At 30.7% G+C, this 22,772-nt stretch overlaps 1 protein-coding gene across 1 annotated transcript in view; it reads right to left on the reverse strand.

The window, feature by feature from the left end:
* The window catches only part of LOC108692022 (transmembrane GTPase Marf), a 132,262-nt gene extending 109,610 nt beyond the window's left edge, over positions 1-22,652 (reverse strand). The window contains exons 1-2 of the mRNA XM_018200108.1: positions 22,432-22,652; positions 21,549-21,675 (exon numbers count right to left, since the gene is read on the reverse strand). Of these exons, the coding sequence (XP_018055597.1) occupies positions 21,549-21,675; positions 22,432-22,615 (311 nt within the window). The 5' untranslated portion in view covers positions 22,616-22,652. The remainder of the gene's footprint in view (positions 1-21,548; positions 21,676-22,431) is intronic.
* Between the last annotated feature and the right edge of the window lie 120 nt (positions 22,653-22,772).

The following is a 22,772-nucleotide window of genomic DNA, read 5'->3' on the forward strand; positions in this document are numbered from 1 at the left end:
CTGCCCGAAATATTTCCCAATCTCCAACTTCCAAGGCCCGCGCACTAAGCAATCGGTAGGCATATATACTTCGCAGTAGTAGGCCGGGCGAGCGCGCGTATTCAGCTATCTTTAAGGATTAATATCTCATTAACTATTGGAGAAATTTACAAAATGATAGAGGATTTTTTTAGAGAACTCAGTTTAGTCCGCTCTACCTGCCCATGAAATATTTGGTAATTATTTCCAGACACCTCGTATACACACACACACACACACACACACACACACGCACGCACGCACGCAATACACATATATACATATTTATTCATAAAATCCAAATTCATGAAATCCAATCTGCAAAACTCTACAATTTATTCGGTTAACGGCGTTTTAAATAAAGTAATTATTAATATATTTAAAAGAATATGGATTCAGAAAACTTGTTTCTTATTATTTGCGGATTATTAAATTCGTTAAAATAAAGTATTTATGTATTTAAAAAGAAGGAGCTGTGTCACAAGATTGCAAAGCTATATTATATGTATTATATAAACTTACAGAAAGAAATAAAAATAAAAAACGAATCTATATTTATTGTTACTGATGAAAGAAAATTACAATACTACAAGGAGCGAGTGATAATTTTGTAAAGAAAATACTGATCGAAGATAGAAAAAAATATGTGAATTATTTAGAATGCTACCTAAATTATTTAAAGCATTATTAACATTGTTGAACCAGTCATCACTAAAGAATATGTTGTTCGCAAACTTATTTCTGTCTAACCTAACCTATAGCTATCACTCGGCTTCAAATTACACGTACATTGCGCTATCTGGCATCAGAGGATAGTATGAAATCCTTGTCATATGCATTCAGAATTGCATAATACAATTTCAAAAATAATATATTTAATATATATATTTAATATAACTTAATTTTCTTACGGTTTTTGACTGAACAGTCAACATTTTTGTCTTCTTTGCACAATGCCTGCAATTTTATATCATTCCGTACATTGTATGCGCATAAAATAAAAACTTGGATCAAAATCGGAACGAATGTAAAACAAGTCAAACTAATGTCATGAATGTTCCGCCAATTCCGCATTGCGCATACGTTCCACACCATGGGAATGCGCCATTAAAAATATATATAGCAAATTTTCAAACGAAATTCATAAAATTGGCAAAGTTATAAGCAATAGATTTCATCAATTCACTTTTGCGCGAAGGTATATAATTTAGTGCACACTGTAACTGCTCCGATCTTTCTTCGGCCTGAATAGAATTTAAATTATAGGATCGATCTGTTCTTTATTCCTGCACTGTCAGAACTGGCGCAGACAGTGTAAGAAATGTTAAAGCGAAAATTTGTAAACATAAATTTGTTTAACTTCAATTTATTGCACCGTGTACCAGTTCAAATAATACAGAAATAAAGAATAGACCTATTGCTCCGAGAAGACAGAGAACAAAAAGGTTGGAAATTTTTTAAGGGCCTATTTTTACTTGTAGTCTAAAAACCTATCTACAATAGCCATGGCTGGTGGGAAGAAAAAATTGACCAATCGAATACTCGATACAACTAGTCCTTACTTTTCTCTACTCTACTCTTACATATTATGACTATTGTAGACGGGCTTTTAACGCAGCCATCTTTATTTCCACGTTGTTTCGTAAGGAAAAAACCCATTAGAATGTCAATAGAGAAGAGAATGCCAATAGTAATTATTAAAATGCTAATAGTAATTATTCAACAGCAATAATTACAAGCATTCAGTACTATTGCATTGAGTAAAACTAGTAATAAGTAGTTTCCACTACACAATTATAAACTATTGATCAGTGTGAACTTTCAGAAAGTAATAGTAAGAAGTATTGAAATAACCACTGTGCAGACATTTAATAATTTACATTACTCTCATATTAATCATTGAATAGTACAAATCAATAGTGTGTAAAAATGTGCAAAATTAAATTAATAGTGCACATTCTGTACAGTATATACAATTGAATATTTCTAGCAGCGTTCAATAAACGGAAGAAGTAACCGCCAAACAATAACATACAACAAAATAGTAAAAGAAAAATTAACAAACTCAGAAGACAATTATGACGATTGAGCAGAGACCATTGATGCATAATTATTGTGAAACAGTCTATGGACTGTGATGCAAGCTTCAGTTTGTACGAAAGAGACTCAGCAAGCGGAGCAGCAAAATTATAATCTGCCATTTTGGTTACACTTTCAATAGAATTTTTGATATCACAATATAATTCTAAAAAGCACATAGATTGAAAGTACATGATAAAAACAAATATCGACGACAGTGCTCATTTCAAAGATTGTCATTTTTCTTCCAAATTATAAACCTCTCATAGCATAAGAACCCCTAATAGCATAAGAATCCACTGGAATCGTTCAAGTGAAAGAAACTTGGAAAATCTAATTGTAAGACTGCTTCGAAGAAGCAAAATACACCACAAAGAAGGAAGTAGCACTGGCATTTAAAATTCGAGAAAAAAATCTTTAAGTGTAATAAATTAGATAATGCATTAAGAAAACCAAAGCACAGTTAAGGGGTAACAAATATCATAAAACTAGTTACCTAGCAACGAGTTATCCAGTAAATCAACAGAATCAAAATGGATGCATTCATAAAAAGACTATTATTTCAGAAGGACGCGAAGACAGAAGAAAACGAAGTCTCTATTTTGATAAAAAGAGAAACAATAAAATGGATAATAAATTCTAGCCATACTTCGCACATAGTAAACGATAAAAATCTTATTAAAAAATGTGAAGGAAATTAATACAAAGATAGACATAGATAAGACTACAAATCGATGTACGGCTAAGAGATTGGTAACATGCAGTATGAAGATGTGATCTCAAAAATGTAATGTATACCAACTAACAATAACCTTGATTTAATTCAACGTTATTATAAATCAAGCTGGAAAAATGATATTCCAATTTTAAATTAGTTTTAATTTAGAAGAAACGAAATTCCAGTTTTAAAAAAAGGCGAAAAACATAATGCACATTAATCTCTGTGGATTAGTCCATCATTAACACGGAACGGCAAAAAATGCAACAGACTTTTAAAACGCGTTTTGTCCAAAATTTAATTTTTTTAATTAGAGATGGCAATGTTATTAGAGATGATAGTGTTGAAGACTCATATTTTAACCTACTCTATGTTTTGAAAGCATTTTCTCGCCATCAATTTATATGCTAAAAAAAGTCTAAATATTCAAAATGCATATGTTCTTTTTATAAAAACAAACAAAATGCGTTTGTTTATCATTTTTAGCAATTTTGTTTAACATTTCATACTGATTGGCAAATTATTATTTTCTATAAGGCGCGTTTTTTGTGGCTTTCTTTTTTGTTTTCTAAAAATTATTAATTTTGGACAAAACTTATTTTTAAAATTTGCTTCTTAGATTTTTCATTCCTTTTTTGGATTGATTTCTCAAGATTGTGACAGTGTACCTTATTGTAAGCAAATCTGAAGTCACAGAAACTGCAGCAAGAACTTTCATAAAACAAATGAAGGCAAAATTTACACTATATGTAGTAAAATTATGTAATAATGGCAAAAAACGAAAAACTAAAAAATTGGTGTACAGAGAAAGGATTTGAAGTAAATTTTACCATCTCCTATACGTCGCAACAGAAGATAGTCTAATGATAGTCTGATAGAAAAAAATAAGAACTCTGCTTTTCAACTCTGACTTAAAGAAAATAATGTGAAGTGAAGCAATATATGCAGTGACATATCTGCTTAATAATAATAACATATCTGCACTATTAAAAACCAATAATGTAAATTCTCCAGTGAAAAAGTTCTCCAGTGAAAAGAGAAAGAAAGAAATCGAATTTGATTCGGGTTTGCGTTTTTATATGTGAGGCTTATGCCAAAATACAAAGTCCAATAAAAAAATTAGATGGAAAAAACAAAAAATGTATCTATCTACAATATATGCACCGACTGAGGTTACTGATTAGAAAGAAAAAGAAAAAAAATTCTGGCAAGAGACATTAAATATAACGAATAATTGTGCTCGAACAAAGGTTGTAAGGTTCTATGAATTCCATAACAAAAATCACTTATTTTAAGGAAGAGAATTGCGAAGTCATTTTCATCAATCATTTTCATATTGGAAAAAAAATATAAGACCAAGACAAAACAACGCCTAGAAAGAAGAAATCGTAAACACCACACATATATATAAATATGAAAGATCGGCGTAGATTATGAAATCTTCAGCCCAGTATTAAATACAGTTTCGTTGAGAGTATTATTTACAGCACCCGAAAAAAGTTATCACATAATATTGATTGACGTAAAAATTTTTTTTTGTATTATATATAACATGAAGATATATTCATATATCTCAAAAGAATTTATAATTATATAATTATAATTATAAGAATGAACTTTGTAAACTGATTAACTCGATATTTGGTCTCAAGCACCATTAATACGAAATCATTGTTTCATAGACTTTTTTAAAGTAAACGAATTAAAACAAATAAAGAATCTAAAATAAATGTATTTTGAAACATGAAGAAACAGTTCAATATTAAAGTTTAAAATTTCTTAACAGATGTTAATAAACATCTTTGATAAATGTTGAGCATTTTTTCGCGTTTAAATTATCAATAAACAAATAGCGGTAATCAAAACCATGCTTATAAAAACTGCCAAACCTCAACCTTAAGTGTTGATGTTTAGCAGTTCTGTAATTGTAGTTTTGTATTTCTATTGGGAATACAAATAAGTTTCCGCCGTTTTTTATCAAAAATTAAGAATTTATTGTGAAAGAACGGTATATAAGGTTTTATTCAAAGTAATGGCCATCATTAGCCATTACTTTTTCCCATCTTTTTGGTAGCATGTGGATACCGTGTCGGAAGAATGCTTCATCTTTTGAGGCTATCTAATCATCGATACAATTTTTGGTATCTTCATATGATGTGAAGTGCTGCTCAGACAGGCCATGCGTCATCGATCGAAACAAGTGGTAGTCGGAAGGAGCAATGTCTGGAGAATATGGGTAGAACTTCCAATTTGAGTATTTCTAAGTAGGTTTTGACTGCGCCGCAACATGTGATCGAGTATTATCATGCAGGAGAATAATTTTGTCATGCCTGGAGTAGTAGTGGGCGCGTTTTTCCTTGAGTGCTCGGCTCAATCTCATCAACTGTGTTCGGTAGAAAGCCCCAGTAATGGTCTCGTTCGGTTTGAGCAACTCATAATACACGACACCAAGCTGATCCCACCAAATACACAACATGAGTATTTTTCCATGAATATTCGGCTTGGCTGTCGATGTTGAAGCATGGCCAGGTGGTCCCATGATTTCCTTTTCTTTGGGTTATCGTAATGGATCCATTTTTCATCACCAGTAATTATACGATGCAAAAAACCTTTTCATTTATGCCTGGCAAGCAGCATTTCACATGTGAAAAATCGGCGTTCAACATTTCTCGGCTTCAGTTCATATGGAACTCAATTCCCTTGCTTTTGAATCATTCCCAATGATTTCAAACGATATGAAATTGTTTGTTGAGTCACTCCTAACGTAAGTGCAAGTTCTTTTTGCATTTGGCACGAATCTTCATCCAATAATGCTTCCAATTCCACGTCTTCGTACACTTTCGGCCTTCCGCTTCGTTTTTTGTCTTCGACGTCAAATTCACCGTTTTTAAACTTTTGAAACCACTCACGACAACTTCTCTCACTTAAGGCAGCATCACCATATGCTTCTACACGCAATCTATAAGCCTCAGCTGCAGATTTCTTCAAATTAAAGAAGTAAATCAAAAATTCCCGCAAATGACGCTTATTCGGCTCAAAACTCGACATTTTCGTACAAAAAAAAATATATGATGCTGATACAAAATCGCTAATATTTCAAGGTTATGGTGTTGCCGGATGTCCAATCTTACGATATGTCGTTTTACATCAATTTTATAATTTATTAGTGGCGCCGTCTTTTGCAAACGGCGGAAACTTATTTGTACTCCCAATATTTATTTACTGGTGGACACTTTATTATCTAGATAATCCTATTACTCGTTAATTATATTTTGTATAGATAACCAAGTCTAAAAAAAAGTCCATAAAAATTATGTTATCCCAATAATTACTCAAATTTTCATGAGCTTATGTTAATCTTGTGACATGTTTTGTGTCAGAAGAAGTTCAATGTGGAATGATATTTTATCTTGCAAACGATGTCTAATTATTTCAACATTTATACTCTTCTAACGAAGCTGATTTCAAGCTTGGTGCAATGTTAGGATTTCGTTCAAATATACAAATAATCAAATATACAATCATTTTATCAGTTCAATTATAGTGATGAAGGGAGCCAGCTCCGATGATCTTGACATATGTTGTCATCACCCTGAAAGACTTCTAACAAGTTTTAAGTGGCTTTCACCTTCGATTCTCACTTCCCTCTCCCCTCGGCAAAGGAGAGTCCCATAATTGTACTGTTACACATGAGTTTTGATTTTCCACGCAAAGCGATTTTGCATGCGAAACGAGTTCTACCTCATTTCCTTTCTTGTCTAGGAGCGTTTGATTTCTTATATTTATATTTATTTTATCTTTACATGTTCACACCTTGACAACATATTATGTCAAGCTCAAGGTCATCGGGGTTGGCTCCCCTCATCGCTATAATTACTTTATCTTTATTATTTACTTAATCCAAATGGTACTATTTTTAATTTTTACATAATGAAACTCAAGTATACATATATCTTATTGAAGGATCTTCCTATTCCTAATCCAAATTATTTAAATTCCTCTTAAATGAAATTATTATATCACAATTTATTCAAAGACATTTTCTTTTCCAACTAAAGTAATAGTTATTTAAGTCTCTTTCAAAACATTATCACAAAATTGCGTTACCTTGTTTAATTTAAGTGTTACCCCAAAAAATGAAAGAATTAACTGTATAAAATGAAAAAATTTTTATTTAAATAAAAAAATGATGATGAAATCTGTTTTGCAGTATTTAAACTTAGAAAAATTCCAATAATACTAAAAATATTTTTTCGATGCTTCTAAAAATGTTTTATGCAAATCGCAAACAAAAAAAAATTTGGAAAAATCGTAAAAAACCAGAAAAAATCATTAAAAAATCTGACGAAAATCGATATCTGATGGTCTTGTAAGTCTCTATAATTATAATTGTTGAATTGAAAATAACAGATCCATGGCGATATATAATAAGTAAATGTACACGGAATGATGATTATTCAGTATCATGTGAAGATATCACTTTATTATAATAAAGGAAATGATAAAATCACCGTTTCATTACATATATTATATATTCATTGCAATTGAATCTGCCATTTTATACTGACAATACTGACAATGAGTTTATGAAACTAATATAAGATGAAAAGAAAAGAAAGATTTATAAAGAAAGATTTAAAAAGAAAGATTTATATCGATCTACAAATTATATATACGTGTATATAATGAATGATGAGCGATGACTCGTACAAAGCAATAACTATGTCTAAGTAGATACTCGATCTTGCAAGAGATGGCGTTGCAATTTGTTAGATAAAGACAGATTGCATTTAAATGAGACAACGATATATGGTAAATATAAAAAATTAATGAAAGATGTCACTATTATGGAATTAAAAAAAAGTCTGTATCGACCTCGATCAAATTCGCTCCAGAATCTCCTTAAATTTTTTGTTGTTAGTAGTTAAAATAATGCGCTTTTATTTACATTTGAATACATTTTTTTATATTCGCCGATAAGTTGGATAATGAATCGTTTTTTATTTTCGTCGTAAGTTAATTTGTATTCAGTAATAAAATTAATTTGATATCTGTTTCCGCGACATCATTATCAACTCTCAATTTGTTTACTAATTGCAAGTCAAACTAGTATTTTTTATCAGAATTCCATTCAAATATCACATTAAGAATGCCTTCTTTATAATCAATATATCAGAGTAAAATTCTGATAAAAATTACCAATTTGGTTCTCTTGCAATTAGTAAACAAATTGAGAATACTAAATATAATTATGACAGATTAACTTACGACAAAAATAAAAAACAATTCATTATCCAAATTATCGACGAATACTAAAAAATGTATTCAAATATAAATAAAAGTACTTTACTTAAATTCGACAAGAAACTTAACTTACAGAGCTTTTTGAGATTATATGAGACTAAAATTCGAAATATTTTTGTTGTGTGTGTTTGTGACATTGGTGTCATTTTGTATGGAAGGCTCGCTCGCCAAGGCGGCGTGTAATAACGATGACTCTCTTTGTTGTAACAATTCAAAATTTATTGTTGAGTTGAATTAAGATTTGTTTGAAGCGGACGGTAAGCGATACTCATAATCCGATAATTAATACGTTAGATGCGTGCACAGGTAATTCACATTTAGTATGACGTCGGATATTTTCTCACAGCCGTTCGAAAGGAAGTATATTATGAGCAGCAACGAAATCGACAAATCTTGCGGAAATTCAAGTACTTCTCGCGCACTGAATACCCCTCGCGTATACCAAGAACATTAGGTGACAAAAATGCAACAGTAATATGCGATAACGTCGGTATGGTTCGCCAGATTCGGAGTAAAAAGCGTTATGAATGAATAGTAATAGATGATCCGTATTGATTGGGATCGGGAAGCAAACTGAACTTTCACACGCGGAATGTGTAACGATCGTTAACTTTTGCGCAAGGGGGGTCGCGTGCCATTCGAGAAAGATAGCGTGATTAGAACAAGAGCGAGATAATGATGACTCGGTGTCTAACTGAACTGTTTACTTATCACCGAGAATACATTCAAATTAACAATTATTCCGGAACAATTTTATAAAATTTAGTTAACCTTATAATAATCGATGCAATAAATTTATTATGATTTATGTATTTTTTATGTATTTATGTATTTTTTATTCAGACAGTTGTCAAGTGTCATCGAAAATGAGTACCCTTATAATATTGCAAATTTCCTCTGAAAACTTTATTTTTATCAAGAGACGGTAATGTCAAGTGGACGCGTAGCACGAGACTGACCTCTTTACACGAGTTAACGAGTTGCGAATATTCAAGATTATCAATTTTTTTTTTAATAAAGGTTTTTTTTTAATAAAGGATCGATCGATTATTGAGTGTAAGCTCAATCGACTGCTTGAGTCCAAATTATATAATAAGTGTTTACCTCTATGTGTCCTACAAATGAAGATATCATGATACGAAATCATGCAAAATTTGAAATGTCAAATTTTTATGTCAGATATGTCATCGGCTTAAAAAAATGTTCTCCTTGTATATCGATAGTGAAATGAAAATTCGCGGGTAATTCGCAGGATAATAATTAATCAATAATAAATTTATCAATATTAAGTCGATAAGTAATTATTAATGCGAATTATTAATTCGCATTGCGCGGATAAATGAAATTAGTAAGATTTAATATCAAGATAAATTTCTTATTATAATTTCCTATTCAACAATATTAATAATGTAGCTGTTACAAATATTTCAAAAGCCATAATAGGTGTTTAGGTGTTCGTTATTGAAAATATCTCTCGTTAATACATATGTATTACAAAATGCATATTATAATAAATTTATCTTTTTAAAAAAAGATTTTAAAAAGGCGTTGTGCGTGCTTCTCTCAGAAAAAATCGTCACATAAATTATTATATGTGTTTGTATATGTGATTCTTGAAGAAAAAGTCTTCCTATTCTAAACCTATTTTCCAAACTATGAAAGTATATAATTTTTTTTTGAAAAATATGTGAAATCTTTAAATTGCATCAATTATAAACAGAAAATTACATTTCGTTTGAAACCGGATGTTCAAAATAAAGCGTTACATATTTTTATCCCAGAAATATGGCATTATTAAGAAAAATTGTTCAAACAAAAGTTGTACAGTTCAAAAAGATCTATTTATTGATCTTATCAGTTTAACTTTAGGTTATCAGATTGAGTTATCAGATTGGGTTATCAAAATCAGATCAAGGTCACGTCGATTTTTTAAAACGGAACATCCTACTTCCAGAATTTAATAACCGACCTTTCCAAAATACTATAATAAAGTTATTTTTTATTAAGTACTTTTCAAGTTATGATGCATGAAAGTTACAGTACCAGCATTACCCAAAGTGTCCGGCTGACATCTGAAATCTTTTGAATGTTGTTTAAGGTCATATTCTAGATATCATTTGTCAAGATTAAAGCAATTGGAGATCCTCTTATTTTCATTTTTGCACTAAAAATTCATTTTTACGTAAAAATGAAAATAAGAGGTACATCCTCCAATGGCTTTGATCTTGTCAAATGATATTCAGGACATGATCCTGAATAACATTCAAGAGGTTTTAGCCGTCGGATACACCTTGGATAATGCTAATGTCGGTGGTACAGTAACTTCAAGCTCATAACTTGAAGTAATGAATGAAAAATAACTTTATTATAGTATTTTGAGAAACTGTCGATATCGGCTATTAGATTTTGAAATCAAATGTAAGGTGTTCCATTAAAAAAAAATCAACGTGACCTTGACTTAACCTTAGCAATGTCAAAAGTCAAACTGATAAGATCAGTAAATAGATCTTTTCAAACCCTACAACTTTTATCTAAACAATTTTTCTTTTCTAATAATGTGTTTCCGAGATAAAAATTTGTAACGCTTTATTTTGGATACCTCAATATATCACCTCATAATTACTTTTAAACAAAAATGAAAATAAGAGCATCTAATTGAAATAAAAAATTTTAATATAAAAAAAACTTGACGCCGCTAGCAAACTTTGCTTAATCTAGCAGTGCCAAGTTTTTTTAAAATTTTTTAATTTCAATTAGATACTTTCATTTTCATATGTTTTTGTTTAAAAGTTGTTATATAACATTTTTCAACGAAATGTATTTTTTGTTTATAATTGGTTTTTGTTTATAATTTAAAGATTTCACATATTTTTTGAAAAAAATTATTATATATTTTCATAGTTTGGAAAATAGGTTTGGAATAGATTTGAAATAGGAAGTCATCTTTGTCTTCAAGGAGCACACATACACGCATATAATAATTTATATATAATAATTTATATAATAATTTTATATATAATTATTTATGTAACGGTTTCTTCTGACAATGAGAGGAACATGCATACTTGGCGCCTTTTTTTATCTCTTTTTAAAAAGGTAAATTTGTAAAGTTTACAGGAATATTGATAGATCAATCAAAAGACTATTTAAAAAAAAATTCCCATTTAAAAGCAATATTAAATACAAATAAATAGGAAGATAGATCAAAAAAATAATGACACGAGTTTAAAAAATAATATGATATAAATATTTATTAAGACTGTTGGGTTATAAATTTAGACAGCGCTGGTACTTCTATATAATATCCTTTATTAACTTGGTCGTTATGTCCGAACTCTATCATGTGGATACTGACTTGCGCAGCCATTGCAAGAGTAAAAAAGCCGAGTCGCATGAGGAGACGATCAGGCTAGCCAATCTTGACCAATGTATAGCGGATATAACAGAAAACTAACTTAATCCCGTTTATATGAATATCAAAATAAAACCTTTTTAATGAAAAGTGGCGTAGTGGAACAAACTAAATAACGAATACATACACATATACTCACAAAGACATTAATCTATATTATAATCTATATTATAATCTATATTATAAAGATGTAAGAATTTTTTTACAAAAATTAATAAATGGACCGTTTCAACTTTATTTAGTCATCCTCAGCCATTACAATAATAAGAGTAATTATATAAGATTAAAAAGTTATTAACAAATTATTAAAAAATAAAATTAAATATTGGATAGAACATAGAAACATAGTCAACGAGACCACAAAAGATTGAACAATATCTATTATATCTACTATAGTAGATAAAAAATATTAAAAATTAAGTCTTCTTAAGAGTTGTTAAAACTTTCTTCGTTCAAAAATGAAAAAAAAGTGTAATCAAACGGATAAGGAGATTGAATCTCAATTAACAAAAATGTTTTATTTAAATATACAAAATAAAGATGATAAGGAGAATACTTCTAATGCAGATTTTAATAGTAACACAAAATATTTTTTGTACTCCCATACATACATAATGTTATGGAAGAAGCAGCGATAGCTTGTCTAGATAAGTCACTTTTAAAAATTAGAATATTAGTTATAGAAACTTAAATAAATTGAATAATTTTATTAAAGTACGTAAAGATGTAAATCTGATTTAAAAAATATAAAAATATAATAATATAATAATATATATAATAATATATATGTTTATAAGATATGTTGCAACAGTTGTGAAGTGTCTTATATAGAAGAAAAAAACAAAGAAACAATTAAAAACGAAAATAAAGAACATAGAAATAATATAAAATTAGATGCATCTAGTCACTCAGTAATTACGGAACACATTTCAAATTTTAATCATTCATTTAATTGGGACACACAACACAAAAATTCTAGATATTAAAATGCCTATAACGGTCAAAGCTGGATCTTCATTGCTTAAATAATTCAATCTTGAATTACTATATATACTATATATGTATTTGCATATATAGTATCATAGTGTATCATAGTGTAGTTTTTCGAACTGTGCGCTAAATTGTTTTTTCAGATTATAAACGCAATTAAATTACTCTACTACTAATAATTGCGAATTAAAAATGAAAAAATTGACAAGCAATTCTAATAATTTGATGCTATAATCAGACATCACAGACATTATAAAGATGTTAATATGTTGAAAAACTGTTAATAAAAATTTATTGCGAAAAATATTATCTCAACTGAGAGTCGAACCCGGATCTCTCTATATTCCATACGAGCGTCCTAAGCCTTTAGACTGAGGCTACAATATGGTATATATACAAGTACATGGTATTTATAATAATTCAAGATTGAATTATTTAAATAAAATCCAGCTTGACCATTATAGACATTTTAATTTCTAGTATTGATTGTATTCTCATACATGCAGTCTAAAATAAAGATTCTAGAGATGGAGTCTAATTATAATAAAATGATTTCAGAAATATATATAATAAAATAAAAAAATGAAATCAATTTACAGAAAAACATTGAGACAGATAATTCTTATTTTTACTTATTAGATTCATTTTCACAACATTAATTTGTCGACCTTTTATCCATCATATATCATATAACATCTGTTTTCAATTTCCATCATTATTATCAATCAGCATTTGCTTTGACAAGAAGCCTTTTCACTGTTTGGATATATCTTTCTACAGAATCTATCTACAAAATTTATATTTTAAAAATTAAGTAAGTTCTAAACATATTGAATTCTTTTTCAGTGCAATATTTTTAATTTATATTTATACATTTATATTTATATTGGGTTGTTCAAAAAGTCATTGCGTTTTTTTCATTTGATTTTCAGGTGTGTTCATTTGATATACGTAATGAACATTAATCAATGAAATATTAGCCGTTTTATTCGATGACCTTTTACCATCTCCCGGGCAACTTCATAATACCACGTTCATAAAACTTCCCATCCTTTTCTGCGAGAAACTTGTCTAGTTTGATGAGATCTTCAGAAGCAAACGTTTTACCATTCAAAGAGTTTTGCAAGGAGCGAAAGAGGTGGAAGTCTGATGGTGCAAGGTCTGAGCTATATGTGGATGTGGTAACACATCTCAACCATGTTGCAACAATTTTTGCCGAGTGATCAAACTTGTGTGTGGTCTCGCATTGTCGTGGTGAAACACCCTTACGATTGATTAGCTCGGGACATTTCTGTGCGATGGCATCACTTAATTTCTGCAGCTGCTCACAGTAGACATCGGAATTAATCGTTTTGTTCTTTGGAAGTAGCTTATAGAAGACTGGTTTCTTCCAATCCCACCATATTGACAGCATTCTCTTTTTTCTTTTGGTGGATCTCCTTTGCTTGCCTTTCCGGTGCTTCACCTCGCCTACTCCAACTTCTATTTTGGCTGACATTATTGTAAACAATCCATTTTTCGTCGCCTGTGATCATACGCTTCAAGAACGGATCGTTTTCTTCATGTTTGATGAGTTGATCGCAGACGCAGATGCGATTCATCAGATAAATTTCTTTCAACTCATGCGGTACTCAAACATCGAGGTTCTTTACGAAGCCTAGCGATTTCAAATGGCCATGAACACTTCCAACGGACACTTTTAGAGCGGTAGCAAGCTCTCGAACCGTTAATATGCTTATTTGTTTGCACCAATGCATTTCATCGTCGTCAATCTTGGAAGGCCTACCGGAGCGATGAGCGTCTTTGACTGAAAAATCACCATCACGGAATCGGGCGAACCAGTTCTGGCACTGGCGTTTTTTTGACGACATTTCTGCCGTAAACTCGACGCAACTTTTCCCTTGCTTCAGTTGCTTTCTTCCTTTTTTTGAAGTAATAAACAGAATCTGGCGAATATGCTCTTCAAAATTCTCCATGTTCGAACGACAATTGCAAGCACAAAACTCGACCGAATCGCGTCAACTTTTTTTTTGGTTTTTAGGTTGAATGTCAACAACAAAATGCGCGTAAACATTTGACATTCATGTCACGCTCGCATACAAACGTGGACAATGCCATCTATTGGAAAAAACGCAATGATTTTTTAAACAACCCAATAGATATACCTCAAGATTTTTAACTATCGGATTCTTATTGACCTTATTTATCTCACTTTAAAAAAATCTTATTTGTATGATTACATTTTTTCTCACTTTTGAACGAAGAAAGTTTTAATAATTTTAAATAATTTTAAATAAGTTTTAATAATTTTAAATAAAAGTTTTAATAATTCTTACGTAAAGAAAATTCAATTTTTAATATTTTTTATCTACTATAGTATATTGTCCTTTGATATAATTTCGTTGACTATTTTTCTAATATTTAATGTTTTTTCTAATATTTAATTTTAATTTTAATAACTTGTTATAACGGAAATTATGTTGACACGTGGCTGGAGGACTAAAAAACGTATCAAAATTGATGTATCAATATACAATTAGAAATCAATAACGTTAGTTCATTGCTTTAATATCCTTGTTATTTTAATTGAAAAAATATGCCTTATACAACTTACATCTCAATTACAAACTATTCGCAATAGATCTGATCGCGCTAAACATATAGAATGATCCTTACAGTACATTCAATATTATTCCGTGAGTTACTCCAGTTTCTGAATTGATATAATTATGATATGATACGTATTTCGTTTTGGTGTTGACACATTCTGGTAGAAGGAATCTGACTAGACTGATGATCAACTAGTGCGACTATCCACGTTGCAATCCTTTGATCGCCATCGGCATGCTCGCCTCGATCGCAACTTCTTCGGATCTTGATTACAGATCGCGTTTGTCCATCCTGTCACTTTTCGACTATGATCAAATGGTCATCTACCTGGTATGCCTGTTGCGAGAGGCGGTCCTTGGATACTCAAAGTTCTATGTTGAATCGAGGATACCTGTGCTTCTGCTCCGTCTAAATCAGCGGCGCCATCTTGTACTCTGGTCTTTATTTCCAGGTTCCTAATTTCAGGGTCTTTATTTTTCGAGCTCGATTTCGTCTATTTATTCTCGGCACACGCTAAATCTTCTTTAATTCGGTGATTCCTCTCCTTCTTTCAATCAGTGTTATACATAATAATAACTACGTCGCAACATTCTTGCCTACTTATCGACGTTATTATCCCTTTCGCAATACTAATATACATATTGATAATTATCTCTACTTGTTAATAACTTTTTAATCTTATATAACTACTACTTTTATTATTGTAATAGCTGAAGATGATTAAGTAAAATCGAAACGTTTCATTTATTAATTATTGTAAAAATTTTTTTACATCTTTTATGATATAGATTAATGTCTTAACTTAAAATGTTATGAAAGATCAATTTTTCTCGCATCAGTCATTTCCCTAAGCGTTGATTGAGGATTTTTATAATATCATTATTATTTTGTAAGATACTAATAAATTAATGAACAATATTTGTGTCAAAAGTCAAACCAAAAGTTGAAAAAATTTTTTTTCAGTCAAATTTTAATAAATTTTGAATAAGCTCCGTCAATATTTAGGGAATACAATATACTTCAGTAATATTTTTTTTATTTTTGTTTCAGACGATCCAATATGGCGGATCATCGACATTAATGACTGATGCAAAAAAAATTTATCTTTCATAACATTTTAATAAATGGTGTTATTATTTTTCCTTTCATTTTGCATATTTTATACTTTGAATATGTACTTAAATAAAGTACTAAACCACAAGTCTGCTTGCTTTTTATTGCAAGTGCAGCTTTTTATTTTTTCCACGCTTAAAAATTATTTATTTTTAGGTTAATCACACCGCGGTCTAATCTCTTAAAAAATATTTATATTATCTTATTTTTTAAGCTCGTGTTTGATTTGTTTTCCTATTCATTTGTATTTACATATTCGTAGTAATATTAAATTTCAAGGTCCCGTACAGTGGGTAGAAAAATTCGGCTGACGTTCTAATTCTTAACCAATTAAAAAATTTTTTTAATTTGCTCGAAATTAAATGAGCTATAAGTACATTCTGCGTAAATTTTGATTAAGGTTCAATTAAAAAATCAATCTAATATTTGTTATCATATAATTTTGAGTTTTTTTCTGTTCATTTCATTAGATCGGCAATCAAGAGACATGGCAGTGACTCGCGCCAAGTAGGCGCGCAGTGTGAGATCGCCCCGTGTCTTTTACGTGAGTCAGCGAGTTGCGGGCATCCGAAATTCTTTATTTTTTAATAAAGGCTAGACCGAGTTCTAAATGAGCTCAATCGACAGCTAAGTTTCGAATTATGTAATAAGTGTTTATTTTATCTCTACGTGTCGTATGAACGGAGATATCGTGATGCGAAATCAAAAATGTCAAAATTTTTACGTAAGATACATCATCATCACAAAAAGTCATTTCCTTTTCATATTTTCGATAGATGACACTAATTTATTGCTCTCATTTTGCGATTTATTTGTCTATAATTTCATTAGCACTATATTATATGTCGACATTTCACTGTACAGTTACATTAATAAGTTATTTTTAAAAGTGTATAAAAATGTAAAAACGAACCGTTTGATCGTGTGAATGTCATTACATATATAGGGTGTCTGAAAACAATCGCCAAATATTTCATGGTAGCTAGAGCAGACTAAACTGAGTCAAAAAGTCCTCTACCATTTTGTAAATTTCCCCAATAATTAATGAGATATTAATCCTTAAATATAGCCGAATACGCGCGCTCGCCCGGCCTACTACTGCGAAATGTATATACCTACCGATCGCTTGGCGCGCAGGCCTTGGGAGTATACCGTTGCAAGCCTCCATAGCTCGGACTTGCCAGGCTATCTCCGCACCTCACAGCTCGCGCGTCAAAGGATTGGTCAGATATATCACTTCGCAGTAGTATTCGGCTATTTTTAAGGATTGATATCTCGTTAACTATTAGGGAAACTTATAAAATGGTACAGGACTTTTCGACTCAGTTTAGTCCGCTCTGCCCATGAAATATTTAGCGATTATTTCCAGATCTGTATATTCTTGCTGTTATCAAATTCGCGACGCTACTACTAGCTTGTCCAAAGTTTTAACATCAACAAACTTTAGATTAAAATTAAAGCCGCAATCAAAAAATCTAAAAATACTTATATTATGTAATGTATCTTTCGATTACGATTATCTGAATAAAATTGATGTAGCCGATACCAAGATCTGGAGATCTTTTCCCAAAAAGGAACTATTTCAGCTTTTCAAATTTTTTCAATCATACTTGTGACACATATATATATATAAAGCGTTTTGTTCATTAAAGCTGCTGTTCACAATGCTTTCATAGAAGTTCAATTTTAATAAAATTAGCAACGAAAGTGAATTTTAATGCGTATAAGGATATACATTTACAAGAAAGAGCGAGCGAGAGAGAGGGGATAAGGGAGGAGGAGAAATGAGGAAGGAGGAGCGAGAAGAAGAGAGGGGGGGAAGGAGAGGGAGAGAGAAAGAGGGGGGGGAGAGAGAGAGAGAGAGAGAGAGAGAGAATGAATGACGATACCTATCACGACGATACCATCATTATCATTGGATGACAATGATGACGACGACATCGGACCACGACGACGACGTCGTGCAACGCGACAATGACGACGATACAGGACGACGACGACGCCGGGCGACGACGACAACGCTGGATGACACTGGGCAATGACATCGAGCAACGATGACAACGATGACAACGATGACGCCGGACAACGATGACGACGACTTTGATATATTGATATAATAAATACGCACATGTATGAAGATATATATTTTTAATCATATAAGATGTTTAACACTACAAAATGCGTGATATCTCAACAAAATTACCTTTTTAAAAAAAGGTAAAAAAAAAGGTTCCAAGTGTGCATGTACTTCTCATAAACCTACAAAAAACTGTCACATAAATTAAAAAAAAAACTGTAACATAAATAATTCAAATGGCAATATTGTTAATTATTTATTATAAATTACCCCTCAGTAGTACATATGTATGTATTAAAAAAATAAAATAAAATAAAATCTTTAAATTGCGCCAATTGTAAAAAGAATATATATTTTCTTGCAACATATAACATATACTATTGTACTTCGTAAATTGCGAAAAAAACATATATTTTATTGAAACATATAACATTTAAGGAGAAAAAATGATACATACTTATCTTTTTATTTGTTTATTAGGTGTACAACTTTGCTTTCGCCGTTTTTTTTCCGAAATTCGAGGCTTTATTGTAAAAAATTGGTTATACATTTATGATTCAAAGTATTGTCCATCGCTGGCCACTACTTTCTCCCATCTTTCGAGTAGCGTACGAATCTCGCGTCGAAAAAACTGATCATCTTTTGAGGCTATCCACGAATCGATCCAATTTTTTACTTCTTCATAAGACCGGAAGATCTTATGAAGAATGCTGGTCAGCCAGGCTGTGTGCCATTGATCGAAACAAATGATAGTCAGAGGGAGCAACGTCTGGAGAATATGGCGGGTAGGGTAGGACTTCCCATTTCAACGTTTCCAAGTATGTCTTGACCACTTTCGCAACATGGGATCGAGCATTGTCATGCTGCAAAATCACTTTATCATGTCTCTCGTTGTATTGCGGCCGTTTGTCTTTCAATGCTCGGCTCAAACGCATCAATTGCGTTCGATACCGATCGCCTGTGATTGTTTCAGTCGGTTTTAACAGTTCATAATACACTACGCCGAGCTGGTCCCACCAAATACAGAGCATGACCTTGGAGCCGTGAATATTCGGTTTGGCCGTCGACGTGGAAGCATGGCCGGGAACTCCCCATGATTTTCTGCGCTTGGGATTATCGTAATGAACCCATTTTTCGTCCTTAGTCACAATGCGATGCAGAAATCCCTTCCGTCTTTGCCTTTCAAGCAGCTGTTCACAAGCAAACAAACGCCGTTCAACATCTCTCGGCTTCAATTCGTACGGCACCCAATTTCCTTGCTTCTGAATCATTCCCATGGCTTTGAGGCGTTTTGAAATGGCTTGTTGAGTCACTCCCAATGATCGTGCCAATTCTTCTTGATTTTGACACGAGTCTTGCTCAAGTAATGCCTCCAATTCTGCATCTTCGAAAACCTTCTCTCTTCCACCGCTATGCCGATCTTCGACGTCAAAATCATCGTTCTTGAAACCACTCACGACACGTTCTTTCACTAATAGCGGCCTCACCATAAGTATTTGAGAGCATTCGATGAGCCTCAGCCGCAGATTTCTTCAGCACATATTGAAGCAAAAAATTAAAACCTCCCGCAAATGACGAGAATTTGGCTCGTAAACTGACATTTTCAATCGAGAATAACTTTATGATGCAGACACAAATCGACTAATGTTTCTATGGGGTTATGTTGACAGATGCTCAAGTTTATTGTATGACGTCTATGATCTATTTATTTCGACCACCACTTACCGCTAAAGCCATCTATAGGAAAACGGAAGCAAAGTTGTACACCTAATATATTTGCAATGGACAACATTTAATCTCAAAAAATTAAAGACGAAGCATCACAAAATGAAAAAATTTTATTAAAATAAAATTTTTTATGTAAAAAAATTTGCACTGCTCAAAATATAATAAAGTGATCATCAAATAATATCTAATAAGAAAAATAATGAAGAGATTTAAGAAAGAAAATGAGATGGACTAATAATATACAGTGTGTATGTATATGTATATATGTAAATAATTAAAAATACCAAATATGAAAAATAATGAAGATATTTAAGAAAGAGAATGAGATAAATTATGAATAATATACAGCATATTCATAATTCATAGGTGCAAGCAAATTCAGATAGGTATGCGAGAGAGATTTCATATAGGATAAGTATTTGTATGGCATGTGTTATATATTGTAAAACCATATATAATTAAAAATAGAATGATTTTAGATTTGTAAGACATGCTATTTAAGTTAGATTTAAAAGTAGATTTAAAATTAATTATAATCTTAATTATAATTGTGATTGTAACTTTAACGTTAATTAATGTTAATTAAACAATAAACATCATTCATTTCTTTTATGTAACATTTACTTATTATATTTTAAGGTCTAGCAGCGCCAAGTTTTTTATATAAAAAATTTTGTTATTTTAATAAAATTTTCTCATTTTGTGCTTCTTTAATTTTTTTGAGATTAAATGTTATATTCCATTACAAATATAAAAAAATAGAAAGGTATCACTTTTTTTCCATAATTAAATGTTATATGTTGCAAAAAAAAATATATGTTCTTTTTGCAATTGTCGCAATTTAAAGATTTTATTTCTTTTTTTTTTATACATACGTACTATTGAGGGATAATTTATAATAAAAAATTAACAATATTATCACTTGAATTATATTATTTATGTTATGATTCTTTTTAGTTTATGTAACAGGTTTTTTTTATAGGTTTAGAGGAAGTACACGCATACTTGGCGCCTTTTCTTTATCTCTTTTTAAAAAAGTTTTTACTTTGAACCGCAATCAAAGTTTATGCAAAACTTTTAGCTCATTTAATTTCGAGTAAATTAAAAAAAACTTTAAAATTGATTAAGAATTTGAGCATCGGCCAAATTTTCCACAAAAACGTTTTTCCGTCTCCCTGTGCCCACGGATAAAATTGATCAAAAAATTGATCTAAAAAAAAATCTGATGTTATTTTTTGAGATACTTGAACTACTTTAGGATGGATTAAATTACAAAAATTGTTAATAACAACTAGCCTGGTACATACGTTATACATTTTATCTTTAACACTAAAAGAATCTAATTAATTTGCATAATAAACGATACTTTAAGTGCAAGAAAACAATTATCCCCAGATCTAATAAAATTTTATAATAAATATTTTAATAAGAACAAAAAAATCACATTTATAAAATAAATAACTACAAATACAATTAAATCATTTAATATAGTTACTCACCTGCCAAAAAAAGCAACTTTCATATGATCTCTTTTAAGAACATCTTTTATTGCTCGTATTTTATCTATGTAAGCTTTAACTTTTATTGCTTCTTCTACAGTTACAATATTCTGATCATTTTGGAATGCTGTTATAAAGTTGGATAAATTAATTGACAATTCAACAAATACGGAGCATCCCAAAAATATAAATTTCCCTATCGTAGGAAAATAAAATGAAAAATAGGATAATTATAAAATCTTTATTTTATGAACTTAATAATTAAGTTATTTTTCAATGTAGTCATTATTAACATTTAAGCACTTATCTTTTCATCAGTATTTTATGCCAGTGGTATAAAAAAACGTGCATTCTTAGATCGACCATAATTTCATTTCAACCTTGACATCATTATCGCTGTCAAAATTTTTGCCATAAAAATATTTTTTAAGTTCAGGAACCAAGTAAAAACTCGGTGCAAAATTTAAAAAGTATGATGGATGACAAAAATCTGACAGGGCCTATTGTTTCGAACCTCGCCATTAATTTCCATGCGACTGAATTAATAAATCGCCATCGTCGAATTATTTGCACATGCATGATTTCTATACATAAAAATTAGTTAACAAAGAATATTTATTGTTTTTTTGTTTTTTGTAGTCCAAAATATAATTCAATTAAACACGTTTTATATTAGTACCTCGTTGATTAAAATTTGTTCAACTAATAATAATTGCAGTAAAAGTGACTCTAAGTGAAAAAAATACTTAAATATTCCAGTGAAAAATTTTTACAATGCATAAGTTATTTGCATAACGGATTTTTTCCCTGGTAGGGAAACTTATATTTGGGATGCCCCTCATAAATAACTACAGTATGATATTTGCTCTATTTGTTTACTTACATGTCATGAACTCCACGGTTTCCTCCACATATTTTTCTATATCCATAAATATATCATTTATCCTTTTCTTTGCCTTAACAAAGATCTGTAGAGGAGAATTATCATTTCTAACATCTGATCGAAGTTGGCTGTCTCCTCCAATCATGGACGATTGAATCATTGCACGATTGATATAGGCAGCCATATTTTTATTTCTAATATGAATGCAATATATTTGGCAAAAATAATAAAAAAGTATGGTGCAAAGGTGTTGCGGATAGACGTCTGTACACAGTGCTCAGCATGCAGGATCAACTGAAATCATAAAAAGCAAAATTTATATACATATATATATATATATA

The sequence above is a fragment of the Atta colombica genome, unplaced genomic scaffold (genome assembly GCF_001594045.1).
Source record: "Atta colombica isolate Treedump-2 unplaced genomic scaffold, Acol1.0 scaffold56, whole genome shotgun sequence".
In the NCBI taxonomy this organism is placed as follows: domain Eukaryota; kingdom Metazoa; phylum Arthropoda; class Insecta; order Hymenoptera; family Formicidae; genus Atta; species Atta colombica.